The following is a 19,288-nucleotide window of genomic DNA, read 5'->3' on the forward strand; positions in this document are numbered from 1 at the left end:
CCAGATTTGGGAAGCCTGTTGAAACACAGTACCTGGGCCTTAAGCTTTATTCCTTGGACTTTGTGGGTATTCTGTGCTTGTAGAGGCCAGCCATTTAAAAAAAATGTGTGATGGGGATCACTTCAGCAGGCAATTGTGGTGGCGTTTTGGGTATTATCAGGCAGAAATGTACAGTCCTAAAGGAGTCAGGCAGAAATCTGGACAGCCAGTATCGCAGTCCGAGCTTCGCCGGGTCATACCCAGCCATTTGTAACCGGTGTGCAACAAAAAAAAAAATGCTACTCCACTGTAAAGTAGTTGTCTTTTAACCTGAGCTCTCGCCACGCACACACTCAGTTCTTTAACCCCGTCACTGTAAATAAAAACAAACTTTCAGTAAAGCTTTCAGTTTCTCAATGAATACCAGTCTGTTTTGGTGAGAGGTGAATGACGTGTACCCTCTGACTCTTCCTATTTATGCCCATAATTATTGATCAGTTCCAGTAAAAAAATAAAAATAAAATAAAATGTGGGGCCTGCTTTCTCAGCCTGTGTCATTTTTTATTTTCCCATGTATTCATCCTGCTGATTTTAACACTCTCTGCTCGCTAAATCAAGTTCAACCTGTCTGCAGTTTCCAAACCTGTTGTTTGGGTTAACAAGGTTAACAAGATGCTTTGTCTACTTTCTGACAGTAAATTACTGTTTTTAAAACAGTACACAAATTGAGACCAGTACCAGTATTCAGACAAATCTGCACAAACAGAGATTGAATGAAGAAGGTTGGTCTTGTTTACGGTGCAGTATAGAAGCAGAAGTAACAAGGAGTCTAATGGGATGGCTCTTTGGTGGTTTCACTTCTGCTTTCACTGAATGCTTCCACAGCGGGTAGAAAGTCACTGAATGAGCAGGGTGGTTTTTTACACTCCAGAGCCTGCGTGATACTACGGTTGAACGATGAGGGAGCAGAGCAGGTCCCAAAGGGTGAGTGGTTCCCCGTCTTCTTCTTCTTTTTCTTCTTCAAACAAACAAACAAAAAAATCCCCTTGATACTCCTATTGGTGTTAATCTGTGAGCCTCTATCGTAGTGAGTTTGTCTTGAATTCGTCCAACTTTAAATTCGTTTCTAACCTCAAACTTTAGCGTAAGGTCCTTTCTCTGTACATGTCCAATCCAGAGCAACACGAAACCGACAAATAGTTTGACATAACACACAGAAACACCTGTAAAACGATTCCGCATTTTACAGCTGTTTTCATTACTTATTCAACGGTGTGGACTTCATAGAGCATTCTTTGAAAAGAGGAATGTGGTTTCCTGTTTTCTGTGTAGGTGTAAGAAAGCGGATGGAGGGGGGGCAGTAACCATTTTCTGGTTATCTTACTAAAACATATACCCTTGTGGAATTGCGTGCAGCTTATATTTCGATTTATATTTTATGTTCCATTTATTATATTCCTGAAATACTCTGACCAGGCATCAAGAGCTGAACCGAACAAGTATTTTATGCCTTGAATGGAAAGGTTAAGGGCATATACCCAGTGTCATGTTTCAGTTTTTACTTACAGAGGTGCTTAAAGGTTCGAAAGCCCTTCAAAAACTCAATTTCTGCATAAATATGACCTAAAACATAACTGATTGTCTCACGTCTTATGAGTGGAAAAAGAGGGTCCAATAAAACAAATGGGACAACACGTCCGACTTGGTCATCTGTTGCTTGTGAAGGATGACCATGTATCATATATCTGAATGTTACACGTCAGTTTGGAGGAATTTCAGCCCATTCCTCCGTGGTTACCGGCTTCAAATTTTAACGTTGAGGTGAGTTTCCTCAAGTGCACTTCTCGCCTCAGCTCCTACCACAAAAATGTTTTATTGGACTCAGGTCAAGACTTTGACTTGGCCTTTCCAAAAGACTTGTGTGTTCAGTACCCATATCTTCAGTAACTGTACTATAAACCGCCTCTTGACATTCAGTTGACAGAGAGATGTCCTGACATTTTCCTTTAGAATTCAGGGAATTGATTAAAATCATCGCAAGGCATCCTAAAAAAGGACTAAATTATGATATCACCATCGCAGATATCACACATGGGATGAGGTCCTTTTGTTAATTAAATCAATAAACCTGTATCAAAACATTTTTAAAACAACCTTGTGGCTTGTCCATTGGGGCCTTAATGAAACATGCTGAAGAGCCACAGTGGCAAGAGCAGTGGCTTTACGGTCCGGCAATGCTCACCACTGATTGGTGTTCAGCCTTTTCCTGATGCTGGACTCGTGGTCATTCAGGCCCAGTTCTGATTCCCCTCTTTGGCCAAATCTGAAGCGCCCTCTTCGGGGGTAGTGGCCATGCAGCCTTTCAATTTTGAAGTTTCCTTGTCAAATAAAAGGTAGTGAATATTTAACCCTCTCAGTCTAAAACTAGCTTGTTTCATGTGACATCATATCCTCCAAAAAGGAAAGGCTTTGGGACATTCTAAACATTAAAAACGATTAATCTATTTGTTAAAAGATTATATGATACATATGAAACATACTCATTATAATACTTCCCACTGGCTGCTGTGGACTAAAGTTCAAATATATGAATCCAAATCCACTAAAGACGCCAAATGTAACTCAAAGACTGTCCTCAGATATTCATATTCTGATAACTAATGTCTGACATTTTTCCCAAAACAATGAAGAAAGCCTTAAAACTATAAGCTTCCATTCATGTATCAAGTGTGGTGACATAAAATCTTTTAAAAGCTCAGCAAAAAGGTCTGTGCTGTGTCATGTCAGTCGCCAGATGACGGATTTTATCTTGTGAAATGATCACGTGTATTCAGTTTATTATTTATGACGTCTACTTTGTGTGGACGTTAGACATACTTTTAGAGGGTTAGCTGACAAGCCTTTAAACTCTGGTACCTACTCTGGTTGAACATATTGAAAGTGATACATCTGAAAGGTGCCTGTTATGTCTAAGTGTTTACACATGACTGCTTCCCTGCTGTGCCTGTTTCTATGCATATCAGTACCCGAAATGATGGTGTGCAGTAGTGCTCCAGATCCACAAGATAGCTACCATCTGAATGCTATCACACGAGAAAAAAAAGCATAAAAACCCTCCCCTGGAAGCAGTAGACTCATCATTACATGGCCGATTCCCCTTTGAAAGCCGTCTCTGTTTTAATGTAAAAAGACTAGTGTGAGGTGGATCCAGTTTGATGATCCCTCCGATAGAAAACACTCTTTCTACAAGTGGACCTATGTACAGGCACCTTTTCCCAGCCAGCATGTCCATGTGGGGCCCATAAAGTTTAAATTTGGGCTGCAGATAAGGGTCCCAAGTGGGTTTGTCCGCAGTTTCTACGGTGGCCCCACCTGTGTTTGCCCATATAGGTTTCAAGTTGCTGTGTGGCTTTAGTTGGACTTTGCATTTAGCCAATTTGAATGTGAATATTCTTTTACTTTGTGTGATGTGTTTATCTGTATTGCCTTTGGAATAATTTAAGGCTTAGGGTAACCCTAACCCCTAACCCTTCAAGTTGCACTTTGAAACCCATATGGGCAAACACAGGTGAGGCCACTGTGTAAACTGCGGACAAACCCACATGGGACCCTTATCTGCAGCCCAAATTTGAACCTTATGGGCCCCACATGGACACGCTGTATCCTCGTTGGGTACGTTCGAAATTTGAATGATCCAAACTAAACGCATTTGTTCCTTAAGAACATGGCAGTGTTGGGATCTCATTTGCGGTATGAATCAGTGAACACGCTTAAACAAGTGTAAATATTGAACAAGGAGAATTCAGATAAGAAGGAGTGAGCATGCTGAAGCCTTTAGCAGCCAATAACTACACAACAGAAATGCTCGAATTCAGCGCCTATGACATAGAATCATAAGGACGTTGCTGCTTTTTTGCCTAGTGAACTATGGCACTGAGGAGCAGTCCAGCTCAAGTGGAGATTGGAGACGCCGCTCTGGAAGGCTGGAATGTGATTGGCTCCGGGGGTTTCGGACAGATTTACAAAGCCAGGCATCGTCTGTGGTGTTGTGACGTGGCCATTAAATTTCTTCATTACGATGACGGGTAAGTGATTACACTCTGCCAACGGTGTCTGTGTAGCAGTTAACGAAAGAACTTACTGACAGGACAAACCAACACACACAGGACCAGCTCCTGTCTGCTGCGTGAAGTCGACATGATGCGTCAGGGAAGCAGCCCTTATGTTATTCACGTCTATGGGCTGTATAAGGGTCGACCGCCTTCTTCTGGACCCTCGGTACAGCTCGGGTTGATCATGGAGTTCATGGAGAGAGGGTCGCTGGCCTCCATGCAGGTATGCTCATCCAATCCAGTGCTCTGTTCCATACGGAAATATCTCAACAACCCTTTGTTGCATCCCTTTGCAAGTCCTCACCAGAGAATGAAGCTCAATGACTTGACGCCTTATTTTCTTGAATGTATTAAGGAGAAACAAGTAGAAAAGCCTTGTTGGTCAGGTTTAGTCAGGGTTACACAGCAAACTGAGTTGGTTAGGTCATGTCATGGTTATCATTGTAGGCCACGGAATAAAAGGGATTAGTCCAGGTAGTTGTTAAAAGGAACCAATGTAAGAAAGCCATCATCAATTTAGAACTACAGTTTCTCCCAAGTTAAAAACAATACAAACAGGGCTGGGCGAGTTAACTCGTTATTATCGAGTTAACATGTTAATTATTTAACGCCGATAAATATTTTATCGCGCATTAACGCAGGTTTTATTATTGTAAAAGTCTGTTGCTCACAGGCTTTTATTTTGTAAAAGTCTGTTGCTGTCTGCTGCGGAACCGGAAAAAAAAGTAATTGGCGGATCCACCAAACATGGAGAAGGGTACGGAACTTTTACTAACCGGCGCTACTTCCTGTTTTACTTATTTCAACATAAAAGCACGTATTTCAAAATAAATTTAAAAAAACCTCCTGCATTTACAGCCAAGTTGAATTGTCTTATCACCGTAGTAGTTCCAGTCTAAAATATCACTTAAAGGCAAAACACACAACTGATACTAGCAAGTCATTCAACGAAACAGACAGTGGAGCGAGGCTTCTACATAAAAATGCTGATGTTAAAAGTGTGTTTGCACAACAAATGTTATGGCACTTTCATTTATATGGCAGTACAAAACTAAATGCTAAAAGCTATAAACTACTTTTGAATTAATTTTTGGATTTTGCGTACAAATGCGATTAATCGTGATTAATCAGGGAAATCATGTGATTAATTAGATTAAAAATTTTAATCGTTGCCCAGCCCAAAATACAAATAAAGTTATTAGGTAGAAAATGTAGTAGAAATGGGCTAGAATAGTAAAAAGGGCAGTGCAGAAGGAGTTAAAAGAATCAGTAGTCTGTTTAAATGTGTAACTATGGACACAATCTCACCCTCCCCGAACAGACCACTTTACAAGGACCGCCGCCGTGGCCGCTGGCCTTCAGACTGAGTCACCAGGTGGCTCAGGGTATAAACTACCTCCACAGTCTCTCCCCCGCCCTGCTGCACCTGGACCTGAAGCCCAACAATGTGCTTCTGGACTCCTCTCTGAATGCCAAGGTGAGAGCCCCACGCTCTAAGGCAGCGCATACTCATTGCAATCAAGGCGAAGCAAAGATGTTCTGCAAACTGATGATGTTTTAAAGCTCATTCCATGCGTTAGATGCATAAAAGAAGAAAGCAGCGTTAAGAAGCCCGAGTGCACCCTGGGAATGTTTAGAAGAATTCTAAAAGTAGGCCTCGATAATATGTTTATTGGTGGAACCTGATATAAAGTTGGAAAAAGAAGTTGGCTGTTGATCCAACAATCTTAAAGTCATTATAGTTTAATACAGAGAGAAAAGAGCATTGCTCAATTTTCTTTGTGGTTGCAGCGGAGGAAAACGCCTTTTTAAAACTGAAAAAAAATGACAAAAACAACTTTGATAATAATAACAATAATCGCAATTTGTGTCTAAGTTTTTTTTTAACAGATCATCAACGTGAGAGGATAAGAATACAGAATGTACAAATGTATCTTGGCTCGATTTACTTCCTGTCCTAAACCAAATGGTTTAAAACAGAACTTTGCTTTACTGCTATTTTCTTATCAATGAAAAAAAATCTTCTAAAGCCCTGATCTGTTTTTATTACACTCCAGTACATCACGTGTACTTTTAAGGCATAGCTTTTTTTCCCCACCTGATACCAACAAAACATGTTTTTCTCCCAGCCGAAAATTCGATTTAGTTTTTTTTTCTCCCTTTTTTTAAAAATGTCTTTCTTTTTTTTTTATTTGAATTTCACTGGTACGAGCAGTAATGTACCAGCCATAAGACCCATACAGAAATTCATATTTCTGCTATAGAACTATAGAGCAGCTAACTTCATTTTAACATGATGACTTACCTCTCGTTCCTGTTTATCCTAATTTCACTTGTCCATCCCTCCCTCTCTCCAGCTTACAGATTTTGGCCTCGCCAGGTGTTTCCACAGCGTCACACGAACTTCCAAGAAGGACAGCTCAGAGGAGGGGGGAACCATCGACTACATGCCACCGGAGGCATTTGGCATCGCCTATAGTCCTACACGGGCTTCTGATATCTACAGGTAGAAGAGAAGAGGACCATTTCTAAATTAACATGAAAGGAAAAAAACACAAACTCATTTTGGCTTGTATTAACTCTAACAAAAGGTTGAAAAAAGCAGTGAATAAACTCAGTGCAACCCAGTAAGTGCAAACATTTCTTTATTCCTCACAACGGTGAATCAGCGGTGAAGACAGGTCGACTCTGTCAGGTTTCAGGTAAGATGGCAGAGGATGACACAGTAGTGGTGATTAAACTTCCAGGTGCTCACGTGACTTCCTCTTCTGCTAAACTACCCCCAAACACCTCCACCGCAGGCTTCACACATACCAATACTGGCTGTGTTTTTGATTTGATGACAGGATGAAACAAAGCTTGAGCCAACCGCGAAGATTACAGCAGAAAAACTATTGTTCCTGACGTCTTACTCTGTTCATCTCTCCTTCAGCTATGGTATACTGCTGTGGTCCATCGTCACAGGGAAAAAACCGTATGCTAGTAAGTGACTACCTTGTTATTACGTGGACATTGCTTACTGGTTGTTTTCTTGACCGAGCCGTAGAGACTACATTTATATTTAATTTAATGTTTAACCTTTGTACCAGCTTTGTGCTATGTATGCATGCCGTGTATGGAACCCTAGAAGTGATTACGTGTATCTCATTGAAGTACACATGAGTTAATGAGTGTTATGTTTGAGCGATATCATTAGGAAATATGTTGAGTTGGGCATATCTGGAGGGGCGGAAACTCAAACTCGAGCATTTAAAAAAAAAAAGGAACGGTTCTCCCTCTGTTCTGTCCACTCAAACCCCGGCTGGTCGAGGCGGATGGCTACCCTTCCCGAGTCTGGTTCTGCCAGAGGTTTCTTCTCGTTTAAAAAGGAGTTTGTTCTCTCCACGGTCTCCTTGTGCACGCTCAGGATGGGAGATTGGATCAAATTTAAGTTTCCGTGCAATTTGTTGGTTTCCTTCGCGAGGCTACTTTCTTTGAATTGGCTCTGTATGTATGAATTGGAGTACATTGTAATTTAATGAATTGGATTTGATTGGATTACAATGTATTGGATTCTATTTGGCGTGGAGTGGGTTTTTGCATCCTTGAAGTGCCCCGAGTTGACAATTGTTGTAATTTGGTGCCATGTAAATATAACTGAATTAAATTGAAGAAGGTGGGAGAACCACATTGAATTATAAAGGTGTATAGGATTAAAATGAAATAATTGAGAAAAATAAATAGAAAGGCCGAGATTAGGAAGAGCCCCATCGGTAAATAAAAGGTGAAGCCCGGAGAAGGCTGGCCAGTCAATTCTGAAATGGTCTCACTCCACGTTAGGCCTGTATTTTTTATGTTAGCTAAATAAATGCACCCTGGTGGGGCGGTCGGTGGCGTAGTGGGTTAAGCAGCTGCCCCATGTACAGAGGCTACAGTCCTCGCTGCAGCGGGCCCCGAAGATCATTTTGCCTTCAGCTGTCTTTTGACTTTATTTTTGCCATTGATAGGATCGAATACTTATTTTTGAAAACTTTTGGGCCTTGAGTTTGTCATGGCATGGCCACCGTAACTTTGCCTGCATTCTGGTAGTGTGTAACAGGCTTATCAGAGCTTTTCTTTGCTGAAAACAGCAGCCGAGGGGAAACAACAGTGACGCTGAGGTCAAGGACAAACTCAAAGCTATGAAAACACAAATTACAGCTGATGGGAACAGCAGAAATGAGTGAAAATCATCACTTCAAGTATCCTCAAGTAACATCTTTCGCATTCAATATTGGCTTTTAATCCATTGTTAGGATAAAACTATTCCTTAGCACAATTTTAAGTTGTCAAGAAATAGTGGAAAACTGGAAGGGCATATGGAAAGAGCAAAACCTCCGTCCAGGCCCAAAGTTTACTCTTAACACGAAACGTTGGCAGGACACAGTCTTGGGAGCCGCCATGGTTTCTGTATATGCTGAATTTATTGACCTCAGGGAAACACATGAACTGTACATTTGCCCAACCCGCTCAGCAGTGCTAAGATTTTTTTCTTCCTAAAAAAGAAGTACCGAGTCTAGATTGATTGTACTGTTCGCATAGACTTGCTAACAGACTGACAAGACCGATAAGTGTCGGTGCAGAGAAAAGCTCCTTCGTGCCAACACACCTTTAACGACCTTCCTCTCCTACAGATGCATTGTCCAGTATAGTGCGGTTTCGCATCCCGAAGGGAGACCGTCCATTGCTGGATGAGATCAGATGTCAGACTGCGGGGCGCTCAGGGTTGACAAGACTGATGGATCTCATGCAAAAATGCTGGGAAGCTAGACCCAGCCAAAGGCCCTCCTCATTTGGTAAGAAAACTACCTCATTTACCATGAAAATCACTATGCAAGAGGAAAAGTTAGATACCTTTACAACCCCATACGTGTGGAGTGACTTTGTTCATGCCTTACTTTCTGCTAAATGCATCCATCATCAGTCATGTACCACAACAGTTAGCTGACAGTTTGATACAGGAGCACCACACAGGCACCAATATGGAAGTCTACAGTTTTGTGATGCTTGGCCCCGATTTTAAAATGTTCTTGTCTTCTTGTTGTGTTCAGAGTGCACCAGTGTGACAGAAGAACTGTATAAGATGCACAAACACGCAATTCAAGATTCTGTCCATCAAGTGCTGAAGAAACTGGTGAGGAATAAAAAAATCTCATCACACACACACGCAAGTCAAGTCGACATAAACTTTTGACATGACAAAGCACATTACTATTTTTAATCTGACTCACAAACTGACTCGCTCTTTCTCTTCCTCTTTCCAGGACCAAAAACAAGAAGAACAAGTGACGGAGCAGTTTCAGAGGGTTTCTATTACTCAGGCTCAAGGTCTTTTTTTAACATCATTTCATTACAGTGTATAATATATAGTTAATTGATTATTTCTCTGTTCAGAGATAAGGGTTGGGTTGGCAAGATATTCTTGCCAACCCATTTCAAGTTCATTATTGTGATATATATTTTGTTTGGATGGATCTGTGTAGAGACAGGTTAGGAGATTGCCCGTTCCTCCACTGTTTGTGCTTAGCTAAGCTAAGCTAAGCTAAGCTAAGGTAATGGACAGCTGGCTAACTTTTCAGCTGTCCGTAATTCTTAGTTACAAAAAAAGAGTATCGGTTTCAATCGTTTTCTTTTGCTTATAAGGTCATTGTCTTCATGAGCTAACATACTTTGGTCAAAACACAAGTTTTGAATTTAGATTACATAACTTTGGTATAAGAAAAAAAAAGAAAAAAAATCAGCATGAGGGGGCTTTTTTTTTCTTTACCAGAAGAGGTGTATGTTGAAATTTACATATCTTTTTCCGCCCCTCCAAATCGACGACGAGGGATTACGATAGCTCCTTTAATTTTCAGTGAAAAATCAAAATGGCTGACTAACAGCTAACACATTAACACCTTTACACTAGTACAGTTTACTCTGTACAGTGTATTTATTTATTTTTTTGTACAAACATGGTTGCAAATACCTGTATGTAACTCTGTTTTCTTTTTTATAAATAGTTTCTGACTCATAGGCAAAAAAAAAAAAAAAAAGTTTTTCTTGCTAACCCTTTTAGCCAATTCGCACATCCCAAACAGAGGTGGCTTAGAACAACAATAACAAGTAGCACAAGCAAAGTTTTTAACTTAACAATCCAGAGAAAAAAGTTCTGGATCAGATTTCAGTACTTTACTGCCTTTTAAAAGCCGTCTCCAGCAACAGAAAAGAAACAATATTCCCTCTTCTTTCGGCTCTTTTTCTATCATTTAGCATCATAGCTGCTGAACGCAGTTTCTTTGTGGGACGGGGTTTTGACAAAGTTAATACCTTTCACTAACCCTTATAATTACTATTTTTTCACAAACAATTACTCATCTTTACACTACGATAGGCAGCATTTTGTAGTTTTGCTACTGCTGTTAAAGACTAGACACCTTCAATTCAGTGGCACAAAGTGGCATTATAGGAATGTCCTGTCCGCCTGTTAAGTTTCCCCATTGTATATCTTAGCTGCACAGAACATAGACACATTTTTTACATACTATTTCCGCCCAATTCAATACCTGTGGCTGAATTTCTAATTTTTCAAACATTCTCTTTTCTGCCAAGAGCAACTTTAAGGTTGGTTTAAGTCTGTTTAAGATACAGAAATGTTTTTTTTTGTTGTTATTTTATTTCGCAGTGAGTACCAGAGCTGAAGCTGTGAACAACTGTGATACTATGCCAACAGGATGCCTGCCAGTTCAGGTGAGGTTCAGCATATTCTTCCTGTCACAGCCAAACAAGAAATGCAACCCTCGTGAAAGGAGTTGTATGCAGAAAGGCTTAGCTTCAAAACACTGAGTAGGTTTAATTCACGGAAATCAAAGAACAGCCTTAAATCTCCATCATATAGAAGTCTTTTGGAATTGCCAAAAGATGTTGGTCTTTTAACCCAAAAAGAAATATCGACTTCCAGGCCTTTCAACACGGCCTGGAAGATTTGCAACAAATTGGTCAATCCGGTGGTGCACATGTTGCTTACATCATTTCCTGTTGCAAGGGGTTTTCACAAGAAAGAGTGGCGATCACAGCAAATCTGAAAGCCCTGAGACTGTGAGTGAGGTTTTGATCAAAGTATAGCCAGTAGATAAAATAACACACTAGCTATACTGTATTATGGTCATTACGGTTGCATGTAAGCGGGCAAGCTTTTGGCCAGTGTCACACCACAGCATTGCAAAAACTAGATTAGTGATTTTGTCTGTAAAACTTAAATGAACATTCATTAGATTAGATTAGATTATTGTAACATTTGTTGTTCAATGATGTACCGCTTTTTTACAAAATATACTTTTGTATTGCCATACAAATATGATGTAAATAGTATTGGTCCAAACGTTGGGGAGAAGCCGTGGTTACTCTGATCCATTCAGATGTCTTCTCCCTGTGTGGGAAAACTCCTCCCCATCTCCCTGTGTCCTATGTGCCTGATAGTTTTCCAACTACAGGCTTCATCCCACCTGTTTTGGCTACCTCTGTAAGCATGTGGGATCGGTGCTTGTTCCCTTCAGAAAGGAGTGTGTCAATTCTATATTAGCACAATGCATAAATATGTATAATAAAGGGTAATATTAAACCCTCAACACAACACATTCAAGATGTTGAGAGCAGAGAGAGCTTTTTAACGGGTTGCTAAAGGAATAGTTCAACATTTTTGAAAGTAGTTTGTTACTTTGCAGTGCACAATATGTTCTTTTATCAACTGGCATCACAGTCAGTAAAAATGTCCCCGTCTCTTGAGCCGTAACCAAACTTCACCTTGCACTTTGCAGGAAATGGCTGGCAGAGTGATTCCGAATGAAAGAGACAGAACAAGAGTCAAAGGTAAGGAGGAAGTTAAAATGGAAACAGGAAAGGGAACTTAATCAGACAAACAAATCATCCGTTACGGCTTTGTGTATCAGATGAATGTTTTCCCTTCTCAGATTCGTCTCCAGGGCGATCCGTAACTGACAATAAAATGAAAGCATCTTCTGTTCATCCCATTCAACCTTCACCTCAAGGCGCCGCAGCGAAAAAATCCCAGCCGGCTTTTAAGGAGCATCTGTCGCCACAATACCAGGTGGGTTTTTGCATCCATGGACCCAAAATTGATAAGACTTCCCAAAGACGCCTTGAAAGATAAGTTGACCAAATGCTTTGGTATTGTCACAATGCGAAGTTTGGAAATAAAGGAGGAACAGTATGACAGCATAGAAATCCGAAGGATAATAAAGGCCATAGTAACAGGGCTCTGTTAACAGGTGAAGTCCAGAGATGCAAGGATTAAAAAAAATATCCGTCTTTGCATTGATCCCACTTATCTGGCATTACATGTGCATCTACCTATGGCCATGTTGTCTCCCATGTTTATGCAGCATCGGCTTTTTGCATTTTAATTAGCCGATTCAAGTGTCTCTTACCAATTGTGAAACTATGCTTAGCTGCCAGGTTTGATGGAAAGGGTATGAAGGCTGACTTGTAATGGCTTGATCAGTCAGCACGACAATGAGCAAGTCCTGCTGGTGTTCTGACTTGCATCTGGAACCCAGCTTTGACTTACGACTTCTAAGACAAATGGAACACCCCGCTCGCCTGCCAGATTAGCTATTTCAGCCAATGACGCACTTTTGAAGCAACTAGCTGCTGTAGAGAAACAGTTATAAGGAAAGATGCTTGAAAAAGTTTGCACGACTCTTCCTTTGACAAGTTGACAGTGCTGTTTTTTTTTTTTTTTAGATTTCCACTCTCCTGAAGGTGCCAGTTAGCAGCAACCATTGGGACATCTATTGTTATGTTGGGGCTGAGATGTTCACAGACATATCTCCAATCAAACACTGTTCTTCTCTCTTCCCTCTGCAGCGTCAGTTCTCCAGTCCTGACACTTTCCCCTGCCCCTCTGCCCATGGGGTCAATATGCACTTCTCCAATGTGACGGGATTTCAGATTGGCAACAACAACAGCATGTACATCTTCGGCCCAAACTCTACGGAGAGGAAACGCCACCCTACAGCGCCAGTACCGTCGACATCCCACTACACTAAGTAGGGCAAGACAGAGGTTAACTCTCTGATTCTCTTTTTTTCCCCTCAGACTTTGTTTTTTCTTTGACAACAAGAAGCTCCGTTTTTTTAAATTATTTTTTACATTTTTTTTTTTAAAACTAATTTTTCCCCAGTGTGGTTTTCAAATCAGGCAGTGTTCATGTAATCTTTCAGCTGCACGAGGGCCTTTAACATAATCCATTGTGAATTCTTATGAAGTCCTCATTGATTCTCTAAAAAAAGTCTTACTGTAATCAATCTACAGTCATATGCTCTGGAATTTCCACAAAGTACTGTGTATGCAGGTGGTTTTGGAAATGAGAAAAAGTCTATTGTTTTTGGTAGTTATCACAATGATCTGCTTTTCTTTTAAACTGACGTCCAAAGCTGAGAAAATATTTAGACTCACCGAAACTTCGTTTGTTAACAGAAAAGTATATTTGTTAAAAAAGATCATTTTCTGACGACGCAGGTTTGCATTTGAACAACGACATGTTTGCTTTGAATATTGCTCTTAGTTCAGCCCTGATGTAGCTTCAATGAAGTGTTGGCACAAACACATGTAATATATCTGTTTGTATTATGCCTAAAATTTTAAGTTTTGATAGATTAGGAACAAGAATGAATTTTCTGTTTTATGATGAATGCGTGTTTTTGTTTAAATTTTGTGATCCAATTAGAAATTCTCTGAAAAACTCCATTTTATACACCGAAATGAGTGAGTTCCTTCATTTGACTGCATTAAAAACCTACATTTTTACAAGTTCTTTTACTTTTTTATTTGTTGAAATAGTTGCCAAATCTTGGGTTACACTCATTACTCAATATTTTGCCAGACTTTCTTGTAATCAATTAAAGTGGTCTTGAGAAATACTTCCCTGGGCTTATTGAAGGTTTTCTGTTAGCATTGGTTTACCACTGAATGATTTTATATAATCTAAAAAGGGGAGATACCCTTATCAGAGGCTATCTAAATAACATCGGCACACAGTGTAACCACACATTCTAATGTAGCCACTTGGATACCCTTAATGTGAGGACGACTTCTAAATCTGATCACTATAAGTTCCAGACTAGACTGAAAAGCAACAGAAACAGGCCATCTCCCACTACAATACAAAAGGTGAGAACTGAATGTTCAATGTGAAGACAAAGGATTTAGGGGAAGGTGTCAATCAATTAAAAAAAAAAAGTTTAGTGCAACCAAAGGCATTCTGACTGTCCAATGTCATAATTGGTATCAGTATCTTCACTCCAACATGAGTACGATATGATCAGATATCTTCTCCCACCTGGGAGAAGGCTGGCTTGATCTCAACAGATAACTGCTGTTATTGGTTTAATACAGAGGCCAGTGACTTTTAAAATGGTTCCTGCTAATACAGAAGCCAGTGACTTTTTAAAAATGACTTGTAAAAATTATTTGGTCATAAGTAAGATACCAGTTAACTGCTTCGTAAACCTCTCCCAGATATGGACCAAAAGAGTTTTGCTCCATATCTGGCCCACATACAGCAAGGAATGATGGCACTTGGGCGGTCCGCTCCCTTTGCCAAAAGTGGGCCACTGTGCATTTTAATTCTGGTCAGAACTGGTTTAGACTCTGACTTTTTCTAACCTGCACACTTAGGGAGTCACAACCATGATAAAAATGGTATGTCAAATAAGAAAAGATTTGAATTTGTGACTACATGCCATTATGGCATCTCCAGATACTGTTTGAATAGTGACATGAAGTGGTTCAGTCTTGTTGGGATTCATCTTGGGGTCTAAGATGAGGAAACCTACTGAAGAATTCAAGAAATGAACAAACAGCGACTTTTTTTAGACTAAATTTTATTTTTTTAACTTGTACAAAAGGCAAAACAATTCAGGCCAAAGGAACACGTTGACCTACAACAATCCAAATCCGTCTTGTGGCCCTATAAGAAATGCACAAAAGAACAAATTTAGTTGATTCAGTCAAGCAGTACTGTGGTTACTGTATATGGTTGGCAGTGAAGTGCAAAACACAAGGAGACCAAACAAAAAATGGCCCTGTATGATATATTATAATATTGCTAATATCTGCTTGCTCAACCTCATTCTGTTCAGACAACAATGAAAGTTGGGGTTGATAACAAGCAATGTGAGCCGGAGTGAAGCAGCTTCAAACACTCAGACAAACATTTAACCTAAAGTCACAGTAATAAAACATAATGTTTACATTATTTTGTGTTCATGTTAGAGGGGAACTATGCACAGTTGATTTTTTGTCAGGATTCCCACAGACACCCTGCACTTTTATTTATTTTTTTTAAAAACACATGCTGGAAGCTTCATCTTGATTACTTCTGTCCAACAGCATCACACTGCAAAAAAAAAAAAAAAAGTATTGTAGCCGACTTACCTGTGCGCTGCGAGGCACGCCTTCTCTCCTCCCTCTCTCTCCTCCCACCATCCCTGTCTCCGGCGAGATGAAGCCATTTTTTAATATAGGCCTCCACCTCCTGGTCAGTGGCAGTGGCTGTTAACAGGTTGTTTCTGACCGTTCCTAAAAAATTTACCAAAAAAAAAAAAAAAAAAAAAAAAAAAAAAAAAAAAACTTTAGCTTTTGATGACAAGCCCATTACTAAAATTGGAGACTCTGCCCTTCAGCTGATTGATTAATCAACAATCAATGCCATTCTATTGTAACAGAATAGAAGATTGTCTGCTACTACACTGATGCATAATCATCCACATCTTGATAAATCGATTATACGATTCATTTCAGCATCCCTATTTGACCATAGCAACTACTCAGAAGCATGAAAGAAAAGGAAAGCCCATTCATAAGACACATCACAATGAAAAACAACCCACAATTAACACTTACCAGTAATGACATCCTTTATTTGGAGGCTGTGGAAAGCCGTTTTCCCATTCACGCCCCGCCAGTTGAGCTGCTTGGCCAGGGAGTTGGCGAAGCAGTTCTTCATTATCCTCCACACCGCGTCTTTAATGTCCACCCCGCCGATGACACCCAAAGCAGCGATCTCAGGAAAAAAAGAACAAACATGGTTGATATGGGCAGTATTAGTTGTACCACAGTTTTAGAAAAAGTGTTTTGACTAAATAAATTTAAGTAAAGTCATTTCACTGTGCTGTGGTTTCTTTATTTTTCACCTGAGATGTCCCCGTGACCAACTGAGCTTCATTTTTGTTGTGCATGAGGACTTGTTTCCCACAGATGTACAAACCATTTGTTCTACCACCCTTTACTTTAGAACAGTCTTCACTCCAATAAAAATAAATAAATATATCTAGCATCAACACCGACATGCATGAAATAGTTCAAGAGCAAGGGTTGGCAACCTTTGTTACACAAGAAATTTTCTTGTCAATAAGTGTGCCACTACAATAAAACAATGCGACGAGAAAAAAAAAAAAAAAATACAAAACATACCTGGGATTTTAATCTAGCCATGTCGGCCACATCCAATCCTATTTTTTATATATTTTACCTGTATTCACAATTGTAAGTGAGGTTGCTTCCTCAATATGTCTCCAAGTTTAAATAAAGATTATAATAATAATGCTGGATCCCACTTCAAACACTGCCCTCCCTTCCCATCCCTCTCCAGCTGAGCTACTGACTCATGAGCTTGTGGCGGTGTGAGCGTGCCAATGATTACGCCGCACCGTGCCAAAGGTTGCCGTCCCCTGTTCTAGAGTGAGAAATGCGTTGTTACCATTTTCTTTTTAAAGTCTGCCTCCTCCCTGACACGCCTCTCCACAGCCAGTAAGGAGCCCATGTCTTTTAGTGGGAAGAGATCCCCCTCGAGGACCTCCTGCCCACCAACACGTTCTCCCTGGATCTTCTCAAGGGCGAGGGTTAGACTCTTCACTTGATCCATGATCATCTCTTGGTTTGCAAGTAGTCTACGCAGAAGAGCTAAAAAAATAAATAAATAACAGCATACATTAAAATAATAATAATTAAAACCAAAAAGGCATTGTAAGATGCTTTCATACAGAGACAGTCACAGAAAAAAAGAGGGTATGTGCATTAATATGCAAATATAATCATTTATGAGCAAGGTTTTAGGCACCTGTGGCTGACGATGGTTGGCCCTCAGCAGGAGTTGAATTACCCGGGCTGGCCACTGGCGGACTTTGTTCAGGGCTCTCTGTCCTTTCAGGGCTCACCAATTGACGCCCGAGTTGTTGAGGTTCAGGCCTTGACTGTGATTGGGCGCTAAGGGCCCTTCTCTCAAGTTTCGACTCAACACTTGGCCCTTCTATTTTGGGGGCCGCAGGCAATGATCCCCTTCTTTTGACAGCAGTACCGTCATCACTATCACTCTCAAATGGAATGGTTGGTCTTGTGTTTGCATAGAGGGGAATGGGAGAAGGAAGAAATTGAAAAAGATTGAGAGACTACTAGTAAACAAAACAAAGAAACAAAAAATCACTTTCAAGAGTAAAAAAAAGTGTTTTTTTTTTTAAATATAGACATACAGTAAATGTCAAACCACTTTTATGATTCTTACCTTCACAGACTCCATGAAATGAAGCCTTCATCCTAAATATCTTGTCATATGCTCATTGTTTTTCTTATGGTATCTTAGCAACAAGAGGTGTCCCTATGCTCAACTTATGCTCTCCCCTATTGAGAGATCTTTCCTTCAACATAATGTAGATGAATGAAGAGATTCAGTTTTCAGAGCTAAATTTTACTCCAGACTCAAAACAAGGCGTACTGTGTAGTAGGTGTTGTACCAGGAGAGTCATCAACAATGATGTAAGAAAATTATATTAATTGTATCAACTAAAGATTTACTTTCAAAACTGAACTGAATAAGAATTCACCTTGTTAAATCTTTGCTACATGGCAGAAAAACACAAAACTCCAAGTGAGGTGGTAGTTATTGACACTGGATAATAAAGTAATAATTCTGAATGTCTCACAAATATCGTACAGTAGTGACTTTGAATACTTACAGTCTTTTTCGTTTTCTCCTGGGCATGTCGTCTTCTTCTTCTTCTTCTTCTTTTGCCGTCCGTAGGTCAGCGTGGGTTTCTGCCAGGGGAAGTTTCCCATCAGCAGTTTTGGAGTTTGCTGTAAATAAAGAGATTCAGAAATCATAATTAAGAGTGTATACGTTTTTAAATGCCTGAATTCTGGTAAATATGTGATGTGTATACCTGCTGTATGTATAAGCCGAACTCTGTTTTCTTCCCACAAGGACTGCGGCTGCTCCTCATTTTTTATGGCCTTTGCCGTCTCATCAGGTTTGTAGTCAGAGGGCCACTGACAGGCGTCGGAAGGAATTGCTTCATCCTGAAAACCGCACTCGTCTTCAACGTTAAACTCAAGCATGTCATTTAAAGAGTCAAAGAACTGGTTAACTTTTCTCACAGCTCTTTTCCTTAAATTACTGCGGGTGGCATTCCAGTGTTCTTTATCCATAGCACAGCAGACTGTTATTCTGAAAAAGAAATAGGAGCACCTATTAAACATTGATACATCATAGTATATCAGTACATGCATTTCAACAGAGCAGTTTACTTTTAATGAGTTCAGTAATTTTTGATAAGCACAATTATTCATCATCATGACCGTATATACGGTAATTAAAAAACAAACACATAATGTAGTACTAAATCCGAATATTTACTGGTAGCAAATGCACTAGCAGATGAAAAATTTACTTACACCGTCTCACGTTTTAGGGGCAAAATGCGACCATTTAGTGGCAGTCTGGAGCCCTGAGCCTGACTAAACCCTGCTCGGCTACCAACCAAGCCAGCCATCAGCTCACGTGGTCCTTACACATCTAAAATGGCGCCCGGAAGGACGCGATCAACTGCCTTTCATCATATGAAAACAAACGCTTTTCTTCAACGCAAAACGCAGCATATTTAATCTATTCAACATATCTGTGCATTTACAGTTCAAGCGGATTGTTTTTGATAAGCTTTCAATTTAGCTTAATCATAACCGAACAGAAAAAAAAAATAAAAAATACCCGTACACGTCCGTCAATAACATAGCATGCTAAGCTAACACATAACAGAAGTCCTCAGTCGCATAAAACAAAATAAAGCAAATTCTCCAGTCCCAGCGGTCTGGAGCTGTGGCAACAACTTCAGACTCGTGTAACTAAT

The 19,288-nt window shown here is 40.0% G+C and overlaps 1 protein-coding gene across 3 annotated transcripts in view; it reads left to right on the forward strand.

Annotated features, from left to right (window-relative positions):
* Positions 1-13,922, forward strand: part of ripk3 (receptor-interacting serine-threonine kinase 3) — a 15,555-nt gene extending 1,633 nt beyond the window's left edge. The window contains exons 1-14 of one of the 3 annotated variants that reach the window (XM_075451585.1): positions 867-963; positions 3,901-4,064; positions 4,146-4,314; positions 5,413-5,568; positions 6,449-6,597; positions 6,761-6,793; positions 7,024-7,073; positions 8,744-8,905; positions 9,161-9,243; positions 9,374-9,437; positions 10,774-10,838; positions 11,906-11,957; positions 12,059-12,195; positions 12,975-13,922. In XM_075451585.1, coding sequence (XP_075307700.1) covers positions 3,907-4,064; positions 4,146-4,314; positions 5,413-5,568; positions 6,449-6,597; positions 6,761-6,793; positions 7,024-7,073; positions 8,744-8,905; positions 9,161-9,243; positions 9,374-9,437; positions 10,774-10,838; positions 11,906-11,957; positions 12,059-12,195; positions 12,975-13,160 — 1,464 coding nt within the window. In that variant the 5' untranslated portion in view covers positions 867-963; positions 3,901-3,906 and the 3' untranslated portion in view covers positions 13,161-13,922. Of the gene's footprint in view, positions 1-866; positions 964-3,900; positions 4,065-4,145; positions 4,315-5,412; positions 5,569-6,448; positions 6,598-6,760; positions 6,794-7,023; positions 7,074-8,743; positions 8,906-9,160; positions 9,244-9,373; positions 9,438-10,773; positions 10,839-11,905; positions 11,958-12,058; positions 12,196-12,974 lie in introns of those variants that run through there. The other 2 variants (XM_075451586.1, XM_075451587.1) reach the window with 2 other exon arrangements.
* The last annotated feature ends 5,366 nt before the right edge of the window (positions 13,923-19,288 follow it).

This window comes from Odontesthes bonariensis, chromosome 19 (genome assembly GCF_027942865.1).
Source record: "Odontesthes bonariensis isolate fOdoBon6 chromosome 19, fOdoBon6.hap1, whole genome shotgun sequence".
NCBI classification, from domain to species: domain Eukaryota; kingdom Metazoa; phylum Chordata; class Actinopteri; order Atheriniformes; family Atherinopsidae; genus Odontesthes; species Odontesthes bonariensis.